General features: G+C 35.3%; 1 protein-coding gene across 6 annotated transcripts in view; it reads right to left on the bottom strand.

The window, feature by feature from the left end:
• The window catches only part of PTGER3 (prostaglandin E receptor 3), a 211343-nt gene that overhangs the window by 153369 nt on the left and 44541 nt on the right, over positions 1-13433 (bottom strand). For all 6 annotated transcript variants that reach the window (XM_054667303.2, XM_003308145.6, XM_063800395.1 and 3 more), the window contains exon 2: positions 9909-10088. In XM_054667303.2, coding sequence (XP_054523278.1) covers positions 9909-10088 — 180 coding nt within the window. The remainder of the gene's footprint in view (positions 1-9908; positions 10089-13433) is intronic.

Genomic DNA, 13433 nt, shown 5'->3' with positions numbered 1-13433 from the left:
TCAAATAATTCGACCAAGGTGTTCTGGCTCCTTGTCCAATGTAGAACATTTTCTCTTTCATTATGACACACAAAACTTTAGAGAGCATTTTTGTAAAATGACTGTATTTAAAATATACTTTAAAATATTTTAAATTACATATGGCCAAAATAAATGAATTAGTTCAGCTTTGGATTATTAATAGTCTGAATGAATAGTCACAGGGATATTCAAAACGGTCATGGTGTGAGAAAATCTCGGACAGAGATAAGAGTCATGCATATCTAGTTAGAGCTGCCCAACATTTAAGGCAGTGATTACACTTTGTGATATGCCAATATTATTTCTCCAAAATATTTCAAGTAAAAACCCGTTTTGTCCCGTTAATTCTTAAAATAAAAGTGTTGGGCAAAAAATTTAAATGGTCAAGAAATGTTGAAACTAACAAAGGACAATTGCTTTTCCTCTAAAAACAGCTCCTCCTGGATCTCCTAAGAAGAAGACTCCAACTCACAGACCACTGCTGACTCATTAAAATCAACTTGTAATGTCATGCACATACTGTGTATCTGTCCAATTCATGCACATACATCCAGAATGTAGGACGCTTTGGTATCAAAGAGCTGTTTATGATTGACAAATACTTCAATGCTCTAAGATTCCATTTTCATCTTCTTTAATAAGGAAAGACAAACGCAAAAATACATGTCATTAATTGCTCTGCATTTTTCCCTCCAGAGAAATGCAAACCATAAACATCAGTAAGACATTCTACTAATAGCTTTAAAAGTTGGCTTAAATCATTATTAATTATACATTTGTAAGACGGTCTGTGACTGCATGCCTTGCTTTCTTATTCAAAGGTTCAATCAATAAGGTCATCCCTGCCACTTGCACTCTGAATGGCAATGCACAGATTTAGTGCCTATAGAAGTATAAATAGATATGTGTCTACATATATATCCTAGTATCATAAAGTTACATTTTAACCATGTAGCTTGCTTGTGTGTAGGAGATTACATTTTTCCAGGGAGGTGGGTAGATGACATTTTTATTGATTTTTTAAATAGCTACATCATAAATCTCTCTTGTTGGGCCAGCACAAGGCAAAACTAAAACAACCTCTTTATTGTAAGGCAAATGCGTCTTTGGATAACTTGTAATATTTTTTTTAAATGGGTCTTTCACTTTTCAACCTGTTTGGGGGTGAGTAACCTATATTGCTCCTCTCAGATCAAATTGTGTTATTTCTTATCATCACATGATTGCAACTTTTAGAGAAAAATGATTGCAGTTCCTTATAATAATTCTACCTCCAGTTACATTGATTTACTATTATGGACGTATCGTTAGATAGATGTCAAGGAATTTTGGCATTCACTGGGAAGTAATTACATTGACTTAGTTCCAGTTTTAGGTTTGAGTTTCCTAACCAAACATGGAAAGGTTTGCAGTTCCTTAAATCATAGAGGCTCTCACAGAAGGATTTCTTAACCTATGGGCATAAATGCCAAAGAGGTCTATAGATAGACTTCGGCAGGTCTGTACAATTTCTGACACTGTGCAAAAATCCTCTGCACCTTTTGTGGGAGTACCACATACCTATCATCAATTTCTCAGAAGGGTCGTTGATCCTAAAATAATTAAGAACCAATGTTCTTTCTAATTAAATATCACTTAAAACAGCCTCAATTGTGGATTTCAGAATTATTTTCTCTCAATGTTCTTTGCAAAATCAGATTCAAACAACCTTGTATGTTACATTCAAAGCCTTCTTTTTAAAAATTGCATAAGAATATTATGCATAAACACTGATTATCCATAGTCTTTTGTAACTTGGCCTCAGAAACTTATGGTTAACAGATTAGCTCCTTCATTCTAATTGTATTTTTTTATCCGATTTTGATTTTCAGTGTGGTAAGTAAACCCATCTTCCCATTTTATACAAACAATAGGTTTCAGTAGTGTCAGTTATAGAGATCATGACTTGAACTCTGTTATCAAAATGTATGATAATAACTCTAGACCTGAGGAATTGAAGACTGGCATGAACTCAGAAAGGCACAGGCTCATCAAGAGACATTGCCCAATATTTGTTCTTTGATAAAAATCATCTTTCAGATAAAATGAAGCTTCTGCAGCTTTGTTATACAGACTAAATATGCAAACATCTAATTTAAGGAAATAGTTTGATAAATTAGTTTTCTCCTTCGGAGAGAATTGTCTGGAAATGTGTGCTTAAAGATGTAGAATTATAACAGATTTTTTAAAGGTCTTTGGAGACACTCACTTTAGGTATCACTTTGAGAGACATACAAACCCTAATTCCTTTTATCAAAAAGAGAATAGAGATTGGAGGCATCAATAGAAAGATGATACTTTCTAAGAAATTGTGCCTAATCATCTGTGAATAGGTTTATGTGATTATGGAAGCCGATCAGGGCCTGTGGTGATCCAGGCATTGTTGTAGTGGCAGCACCACATTTTTGTGCAGTCAGACACAAACTGGCATTCTAGTACCTGCTGCTTCAGGAAATGCCAGAACAGTGCCTATGTGGACCAAGGCCCCACAGATGGCCTCACCCCTCAAACCCTTGGGTACATAGCACCTGTTTAGTGGCCCTGGCCCTTGCTTTTAAGGAGTGGTTCCAACTGAGGGCAATTATGTCCCCCATAGTACATTTGGCAATGTCTGTGAATATTTTTGATTGTCACACCAGAGAGGTATTGCTGGCATCTCATGGGTAGAAGTCAGGGACATTGGGAAGTAACCTACAATGCATAGGACAGCCCTCACAACAAAGAATTACCTGTCCCATGTGTCAATAGTGCCAAGGTTGAGAAACCCTGCCCTAAAGCCATGCCACTCTGATGACCCTGAGAGGTTATATAGAAAGGTTCTATGTAGAGCCACACTACCCACAGGACCACTAAAGTTTAGTCCATTTGACAGATTTGGAAACTGTAATGCTTTGGACAGAGTGAAGTGAAAAAATATCCTACAATGTCCTTCCTTTACAGGTTAACACCTATTCCTTTCCCCAAAATGAGGATTAAATGTCACCTTCTACAGGAATACCTCCCATGTTAGCATCACGTTTCCATGTATTCTCATGATACCATGTGCTTACTCTAATTGCAGCTCTGATTATTTCCTGTTCCCCTACCAGGTTATAAATTCATTGAGAGCTTGCTGTTTTTATTAATTCTTGGGTCTTAGTACCTACCAGAGCTTGGCACTTAATAGGTATGCAATAAATATATGTTGAAGGAAAGAGCAAGACTGCAGAAGTGACTTAAATTCTCCATGACGAACATCCATCCAGAATGGATTTACTCAAGGCTAGTACTAGCAAGCACACTGGCCCCAAGGACATTTGGCCCCATGCCCTCTGAGGACATAAAACGGGGGAATGTCTCACCCCATGGCCTGTAGGTTTACCAGCATGATGGTGGAAATTTCGGGTGAGCCATAGCCATAGTAGTCATAATGACTTTTAAATTTTATTTATGTATTTATTTTAATAATCACAATTGTACATATTCGCAGGGCACAGAGCGATGTTTCGATACATATAATGTATACTGATCAGACGAGGGTAATTAGCACATCAACATCATCTCAAACATTTATCATTTCTTTGTGTTGGGAACATTCAATAGCCTCCTTCTAGCTATTTGTAACTGTATATTAGCATTAACTGTAGTCATCCTACAGGAGTATAGAACACTAGAACTTATTTCTGTTATCTCTCTTATCAAGCTATGATTTTTGTATACTTTAACAAAACTCTGCCTATCCTGAAATACTAAAGAATCAAGATTGTAGAGACAATAAGATCTGGTCCTAGGCCTAGAACCCCCACATGGGAGGAACCAGGGACAGAATTCTCCTTGGATACCTTTTCTCACAAAGAAAGAGGGATACTTTTAATGAGCTTGACTTTGCAGTCTACATTTGACAGAGCTTCTCCCTTCATTGAAGAAGGAAGACCAATAGTGACCTCAATAAGTACATGAACAAATAGCTCGGGATCCCAGTATTCATAACCACCAATACTCAGCCAGGCACAAGTCAATTAAAGGGTTGTACTATGAGCAAGGACAATTCTTATTTTGGCTGCCTGTAAATTACACCAAAATCCACAAGAAAGGGAAATAACTAAGCTTAGAATAATTTATAAATGCACTTTGTGTTAAGAACAATAATCTTGCGATAATAAAACAAAGAAACATCATGTTGAAAATGGGAAAAGAGCAACTCTCATATTTATATTAAATCAACAATAATTTGTTATGTATGTGATTATGGAATATAAAACAAAATGATCTAATTTTTCCAGATAGCATGGGGCTGTTGCATTACATTGTGCTATTATTTGACAAAGCACATCAAATGGGATTTCAGCAAAATACTTAACATAGTTATAGGTAAAGTATTCCTGACGTGAGTTGACATCAGGAAGAAAACACAGCAACATTTCAGAATATTCAACTTTATTTTCCATTGACAAACACGACATAAATAACACACATTTATTAAATACACAGACTAGCCATGACTTGAATGCCAGCAAAAGTCTAACGTACTTTTCATACGCTCTTTTATTTTTTGTCTCCACAGTATTGAAGACCAGCCTTTAAAACATACTAGAAGATATATTTAAATACACTGACGATAACTACCCATAAAACTTTACATAGAGGTGATAAAAGAGACTTTTCCATTTAATCAAGTATATAGAGATGGATGCTGAGGAGGAGAGGTGAAGAACACTATGCTTTTGATACTGATCTTTACAATATGGATTAAAGTGCCAATGATTTCAGCTCCTCCTAGGCACACCATGTAAATAGTACTTACATTCATTTGTTACAAACAGATCAAAATAATCAGTGCCTATTTTAATTGGTTTGCTTAAACAGGCTTACACTATTTGTACAAAAACATTTGATAAGGAGAGCAAGAAGGCAAAGTATTTTTTTCTCTTTCAAGGAAGAGTTGGGAAGGAAGAGAGTTCAGCAGTCAATAATGGCCTGAGTGAACTTATCATTTGCTTTGACAGACAAGACCCCTGGCCACTCAGTAGTACTACTGATGCTCAAGTGTTCAAAGATAAATGCAGTCGGTCCCTTCCTCTCTTTGCTTCCAGGGCCTGGTGCAAAATGATGAAGGTTAACAGGTAGAAAATGGACAGGTTTTCCATCATATCTTTTTCTATGTTCTCTGCCCCACCCACATGAATATCCTTTCAAAAGTAGAACATTGAAGTGTATTAGTAAATCATACGCATTTCCCTCTGCTTAACATTACAACTTTGATTTCTACCTACATGGAAAACTGTATGAGAAATCTATATTTGAATTACTATTAAAGTTTAGTAATGATTGGCTGTTTTTGCCTAGACGTTTGGCTTACTTTAATTAAAGGATCAAAATATTCTAATTCTAAAGCATTTAACAATAGTATTGAAGAGATGCACAAATGATAATAACTTGAGAAGTGGAATCATCTCCAAAAATGCTCAAAAAAGCATGAAAAGGCTGACTTGTTTCTGATGGTGATCTCTTTCCTTCTTATCTTTACTCCCATAATAAATTCTTCAACAAAGCAGACTTACTACACAACAGATTCTGATCTGTTTCACATATTAGGCTACTGGCACTTTAAAAATATGAAGTTATTATCTCTCCTCTTAAAAACAATCCCAGCCTCATCAACAGGAATTATGTCTGTTACTTTCTTTCTGTGAAAGAATGGATAAGCACAGTAGAGTCAAGGGGACTAGGAGAAAACAGTGTAGTTTCAAATGAAGAAATACATAATCTAGTAGATATCTGGGTTGCTTATTACATGAAACTAATTGATACAAAGCTCCTGAAAATAAGATAATTTTTATTCTCAGTAAAGAAAATGTGTGATATATAAATAAATATGATACATATCTGATTGAATTATATTTCTAGAGAATCATAATGCACTCTGCTTATGGTATCATAATGTAATGGTATATGACTAAACTTATATAAATTATAACCCTTAAATAGAATCTTCATTTTAGGAATTATAAAAGAGAATATATCAAATAAAATATTTTCCCTAATTCTTTTATCATCATCACCACCTAGTTAGTTTCCTTACAATACTGAACTGATGTCAGCTTCTTAACAAATATGTATGTGAGTTTAGGTTGGTTATTAAATTTTGTAAATTGGCTCGATCATAACCTATGTCATGAAACATCACAGACATTTGTCACTTTGTCAGCACTTTATTGCAACTCAGAAAAGTCTTATGGACTAGGCCACAGTTGCACAATTCTGCACATTTTTTAGACCTCAGTTTTAACAGATTTTGAGATATATAAACATATAAAACAAGCAATAAACAAGCAGCTGTGAAAATTTGTCATTGTTGATGGTTTGTACTTGTTATACAGATAAAAAATAGAAATTTTAATTCTTCAAATTAGGCTTTTTATGTGTTTGTAATAATAAATACTCTGTAGTCTCCCTATGTCATTCAGCTCCTAGAATCCTGTGTATTGCAGGAGAAGCTTTTGGGGTTAAATTATGAAAATAAATAGATATTATGCATGTCTAAAATTTCAAAGAACAAAAGTTTTCCATTTTCTTTTTCTGAGTTGATCTCAACCAAAAGAACTATTAAGTGATTGCTGATGTGGAGAAGGTTGAAAGCTGACCAATAATTTGGAGTCAAAAAGAACAAAATTATAAAAAGCATTGAATAAATAAAAAGCCTAATCTACTTGAAAATCCAATATTAGAATACTGCCACAGAGTGACCCCCTTATTAAAATACTGTTTGCCAGTTTTTAGTTTGTCTGTCACTCAATGCCAATGTGCTCACAGGATCTTTCATAGTTAACTTACATGAGGTTTTGCAATTATTTTCTGCAACATGGTCGAGATATTTCATAAAATAAAGAAATGTAAGTAGAAATATATGTATACCCTATATTTCAGACTAGTTTAAATCTGGCATGATTAAACACTTACATTTACCTAAAATATCTTGGGATATATACAGCACTAGGTTAACTTGGTAAATATTGAGATAACTCATTTTTGTTTCTTCAACTTCAAGATATTTTTAAGACATTCATCATACCTATTTTATTTGAAAAGTAAACTGCTCTCATTAAGTAACGTGATCATTCTACTCTATGACTCAGCATAGTATATAAATTCATTGTTTGGAAAATCAACACTACTTGGTAAAATTGACACTTGCTAATTTTACATATATTTCTACATTTCATTCGCTTACTTCTTCCACCATGGTTTTCTTGGCCTTTAATTGTCTTTTAACCAATACTTCAAAATTCAGGAATTGTCATAATCTATACATGCATTTTTCCTGATTAGACATGTATGGACAAACTAAGTATACATGAGTGAACTTGAAAGCCAATAAAATTAAACTTAGACACGTCTTTCTGCTGTGACTACATATATCCTCTTTCTAACCACCGCTCTAGTCTCTGTACATCTCTGAAATCTAACCTCAACTATCATGAAAAGGCTGAAATCATTTGGGATTTTCATTTCTTATCAGGTTTCCCCATACTAACGAATGCCTAGATAATAAAACTCATATGCCATTTACATAATTTCTTTCTTTTCCACCTCCCTTTCAAGCTTGTTAAAAAAACACAAAAGCTGCCATTCATCCCCTCCTAAAATATATCCCCTGGGCAGGAATTTAATTTGCAGTTAAGAATAAGTTTCAGGTTTTTTGCTTTTCTGTATTTTTGCAGTTTGATGAAAAGTGATATTCTTGTGATAGTAATGTCCACTATCATTTGGAAGTATCAGTCTCCTAAATTATTAGTATAAATAAAGCACTGTGTTGTACAGCAGTATGACACTACACCCTTGAAGATAAATTCATATTTCTGTAATTAAATAATCAGAAATAATTCACTTTATCAGCCTGATGGACTGTAATGGCATGAAGCACTTCAATCATATGGTATGTGCCTTGCCAATGTGTACTGTCCTGGCAAACTTCTGCTCATTGATTCACTGAATAAATATGTACTAGACAGTTTCTATATTCCAGGTGCTATACTAGATGCTGGAAGGAATAACCTAATCATGCTCATGCCACTCAAATTCACATTGCCTCTGTGTCTATCTGACTGGAACTTAGGGTCACAGGACCACCCAAGAGGTAAAGCCTCTTTATTATGTGATTTCAGTGCACTTTTGAAAAAAAGTAGGTAGTTTTGTCTTATACCCAATGAGATGACCTACAGGATAATCCAATTCTATGGCATAGAGAGATTTTAGTATAGTCTATTTATCACCTTTTCCAAAATTTAGATTAGTAGAACCATCATTAATTACATAAGCACTCTCAACAGATTTTGTCTCCAAATTCAATTTGACATGGTCATTTAAAATAATTAGCCCCGACTGACATAGGCTGGTGTATATATCAATCTGATAGACATATTGTACCTATCGAAATTAATTCTTTACCACTAAACACACACAGAAATATGCAGTTACTACAAGAAGTATAAATAAATCTCAAGCTTTTAAAAAACTAGAAAAGCAGTGCAAGAAACTGCAAATGAAAATCTTCACAATAAAAAGTTAATGGGTTTACAAAATGAATGCACCAAAGAATATGGCAAGCTTTGTGTAGGCATAACTACAGGATTACTATGTTTGGTGGGGAGACATTTTTAAGAAGTGCAATTCCCAAAACTTAATGTAGTGATCTACTTGTGCACAAATACGTCAAGCTTAGCTATTGAGGTTTGTATTCATGTAGACTGTAGGAAAAACATTTTAGTAATAAATATTTAGATAGAGCCACTTTGAGGAGCAGGCAGAAGAGCTGTGAAGGGTCAATGTTATTAACTTTCTTATATAAATAGGCCAAAATATGGAAAGTATTCATTGAATCTTCAAAATATTTATTTGTTTTGGAATCAGTATTGGAATTTAAAGAGTCAAAGACTGGGGAACACTTTTGGTGAATAATCAAGGGAAATATATATTCAGAGTACCTATAGTTAGTGCTCAAATCGGTCCTTACATAGCATTCTGAAAAACCACTTCAAGACTCTCATAGGTCAGTTTCATGAATCTTCCTTAGGCTCGTAGAAATGTAAAATATATTCAAAAGAAAGAATAATTAGCAATTTGGGTAGTCACAAACTCCATATTTCAAACAAATGGAATTGGTTCTTATTCAGATAAAGAGTAAACCTAATTATCAATCCAAGTAAACTTAAACTTTGTTAGGTTAGGAGCTAATTTGCTGTATTGAGCAATATTTGAATAACGGTATCGATGAATATTATAAATACATTATACATTTTTAACTGTAATTAAACTTTTCTTTAATGTAAGGAGGAAAAAAGTGACAGAAAGCGAGAGAGGCAATGAAAGAGAACACAGCAATGTCTTTGAATAAAAACAAACTGCTATCCCTTGTCTTCAATGATGTATGTGGTTAAATTCCTCATGTATTCAGTGTACTGGAATATTAACTATCCCCGCTCCCCAATAGACCAAGATCATTTATAAAAAATGTTTTCATCACATAATTAATCACATATTCAGCTACGAATGGCAGACTCAACAAAAACACTAGACTGTTATTAATATATTTTCCTTTGTTTGTGTTTCACTACTTTTGGCACATAGGGATTTTCTATGCTTCTAAGACCATTTAGCTTTATACCAAAAATTCCACTTCAATGCATAAACAGTGGCATGCCAGAGATGCCTAAATTCACAGTAAGGTTTAGCGATATTTGTTACCAAAAGCTGTGCACATGCAAGTTAAGTGTTTTCTTTCATGCTTCTGTCTGTATTATTTCATTAGATAATGAGATAGGCTGCCCTTTCTGTCCATCATTAGAGCAGCTGGAGACAGCATTTGCTACCTGGCAAAACTTTCGAAGAAGGATCTTTCTTAACAGCAGGTAAACCCAAGGATCCAAGATCTGGTTCAGTGAAGCCAGGCGAACAGCTATTAAGAAGAAGTTGCATTCTTTCTGCTTCTCCGTGTGTGTCTTGCAGTGCTCAACTGATGTCTGATTGAAGATCATTTTCAACATCATTATCTAAGAAAAGGGGACAAATAATTGTTTCAAAGATTAGTAAGGTCATATGTATCTCCTCTACACTGTACTTTGCACATAGTTGGTTTTCAATAAATTGGTTGTTGGATTGAAATGATTAATTCAAGCAACATTTATACTTGGATAACACAGTCCTGAATTATACAAGACATTCCTAGGTATTTTCCCACATTTGTGGCTATTTATCATGATGTAGCTTTTAAAACATGCATGTCTTCAGGCTCTTGATTCTTGGAATTTAAGAAGCTTGAAAATAACACATCTCAAAATGAGCCAAAGTCATGTTTGTTGCAGAAAACACCACAAGTTCACCCAAATGAGAGCCAACACTTCAACAATAACAAAAACATCTTAATCTTAAATTTCCAGTAGTTCTAATTTTAAAAATTACTGCAGAAAAAGTAGAAGCAAGAAAGGAGGAAATATCATTATTATTATTATTGCCACTAGCATTTTCAGAATCCTTACTATTTAGCAGACATGGTGCCGAGTTCTTCATATGCATTTAATAAACAGAATAACACAGGTAGTATTACCACTTCCTTCTGGATGAGCCAGACTAATACCATATGATGTACAGTATTATACTTTTCTTTGCCCCTACCCAATATACACTGCAATGTAAACTCCATGATAGCAGGAATTTGGGACTATTTTTTCCCCAAGTGCCTAGATCAATATGTAGCAGATAGCAGATGTTCAGTAAGTATTTGTGAGAGAACAAATTTTTATATTTGAAGGAATATATTATACAACATAAAAATGACAGTATATGAGTTATATGTATTTGTGCGAGAACAAATTTTTATATTTGAAGGAATATATTATACAACACACAAATGACAGTATGTTATATAATATGTATTTATATTTGAATTAAAAAGATGTTCTTATGCATATTAAAAATGTTCAGGCCAGGTGTGGTGGCTCACGCCTGTAATCCCGGCACTTTGGGAGGCCGGGGCAGGCGGATCACTTGAGGTCAGGAGTTCGAGACCAGCCTGACCAACATAGAGAAACCCTGTCTCTACTAAAAATACAAAATTAGCCGGGTGTGATGGTGCATGCCTGTAATCCCAGCTACTCAGGAGGCTGAGGCAGGAGAATCCCTTGAACCCGGGAGGTGGAGGTTGCAGTGAGCCAGGATCGTGCCATTGCACTCCAGCCTGGGCAACAAGAGCAAAACTCTGTCTCAAAAAAAAAAAAAAAAAAAGAAAACAAATTGGCACTATTTCACCTGCTGTTTCCCAGCTATGCAACTCCTAGGAATATACTGTCCAGAATTCCTGCACCAAGAGTACCGTATATGACTGTTTCATAACAGCATTGTTCATAATAGCAAAAAAAGCAGGAACAACTCAAACATGGGTTCACAATCCCAAGCAAAGAAATGAGCTGACTTTGTAACTGGCTCCTAAGTTTCCCATTCTAGACCTATACAGCTATTGAGTACTTGACATGTAGCCAAAGCACACTGAAATGTTAGAATATGTTGATTCCATAATGGAATAATAATATTTCTATATATTGTGTTAAATAAACATATATTATTCAAATTAATGTCACTTGTTTCTTCTGACTTTTTAAAAATGCAGCTACTAGAAAACTTTAAATTATATGTGGCTTGTGGTTTTTTTTTCTCACAGTACATTTCTATTGAACCTAATCTCTCTCTCTTGAGGCTTACACTTATCTGTATGTTCTGCCCTCAGGTCACATAACTTAAATTGAATTCAACATCCCTGAGCATCCAAAACATCCCTAACCACTTAACCACAATTCCAGTGATGGCACTTTGTTACACTCACCCTGGATCAACATTTCAGAGTCTGTGAACTCTTCTTTTCCTCATCCTCTGCAATGCCTTTTGCTCTTGCTTCACTCTCATTCTTGTTCAGATCTTCCTCTCATTTGAATTATGGTAATAACAGACACCCAGATGGTACATGTACGGACTGAATGTTTGTGCCTCCCTTCAATTTATATGTGGGAGCCCCAACCCTTTATGTGATGGTATTAGGAGGTGAGGCCTTTGGGAGGTAATTAGGTTTAGATGAGGTCATGAGGGTGGAGCTCCTATAATGGGATTATTATCCTTATAAGAAGAGGGAGAAGAACCCACAGGTCTCTCCTTCAGCCATGTGGGGCACAGCAAGAAGACAGCAGTCTACAAGCCAGGAAAAGGGCCTTCACCAGAAACTGAATCTGGGGGCACCTTGATCTTAGAATCTTCAGCTTCCTGAACGGTGAGAAATAAATGTCTGCTGTTTAAGCCATCAAGTTTACAGCTTTGTTATGGCAGCCCAAGCAGACTAAGACAGTGTTTACAGATATCTGCCCATCACAGGTGCAGCTTCCAATCCCAGCTGTGATCAAATCCTCTCCAACTAGAAAATCATCAATGTCTTCCCATTGTCCATCAAACAGAAATTTAACTCTGGTATTCAAAGCCCTCTACAATACTGTCCAAACTATTCTTTCCAGTTTTGTCTCCCACTAATTGCCTATACAGACTCCAAACTCTAGCTATAGTCCATTGGTTTTATTCTTTCCTCCCTCTTGGCCTTTATTCTTTCTTTTTTCTACCCCTGGAACACTTTTAATCCTCGTCATTTCTACTTCTGAGACTTCCAAGTCTTTCAGGACTATCTCAGTTGTTCCTGATTATTCCAAACCACTGGCCTCTGAAGGCCTACAATTGTGTGTGTGTGTGTGTGATATAACCACATATTTGTAGTAGATAGACAGATAGACAATACTAGCAGGCATCCACATGTCCCTCAAAAACTTGGACGTATGGGGGAAGAAAATGTGGGTCTCTAAGATTTAAAGTGGACATAACATCAACACGTAGGAACCCGGCTCCAAGGTTACTGAACTTGACTGCAAGCAATTGAACAAAGTATCGACAGATCTGAAATCGATTTGCTTTGGGAAAAAGGATACTTAACCATCAGGTTTGAGTATTTTCTATTCTTGTCGGCAAAATTGACTACTATTGTGAGATAAAAGATGTAATTGTCTATATTAGCTTGAAGTAAGTAAATATTTGATTCTTTTAATTCCCCATCTTTTGTGTCTTTTTCCACTAAGCTGATAATGACTGGTCCCAGTGTCGATAAGTCAACAGGAAAAGAGAGCTGAGTCATAGGATTTCTGGTATTGCCAATTCTGCTCATGTATACTCAATTTTATTTCAAAAATACAATTATATAACAAAAAAGCAGGTAGAGCAGGTTAAGCAGACAGACAAGAGAGAGAGGAAATAATACACGAAAATTCTTACAAGACTGTGTGACACTGGTATCCAGCCATTTCCCTTTTGTC

The sequence above is a fragment of the Pan troglodytes genome, chromosome 1 (genome assembly GCF_028858775.2).
Source record: "Pan troglodytes isolate AG18354 chromosome 1, NHGRI_mPanTro3-v2.0_pri, whole genome shotgun sequence".
Lineage (NCBI taxonomy): Eukaryota > Metazoa > Chordata > Mammalia > Primates > Hominidae > Pan > Pan troglodytes.
Note: the sequence above shows the minus strand (reverse complement) of the source record. Positions and strands in the feature narration are given on the sequence as shown.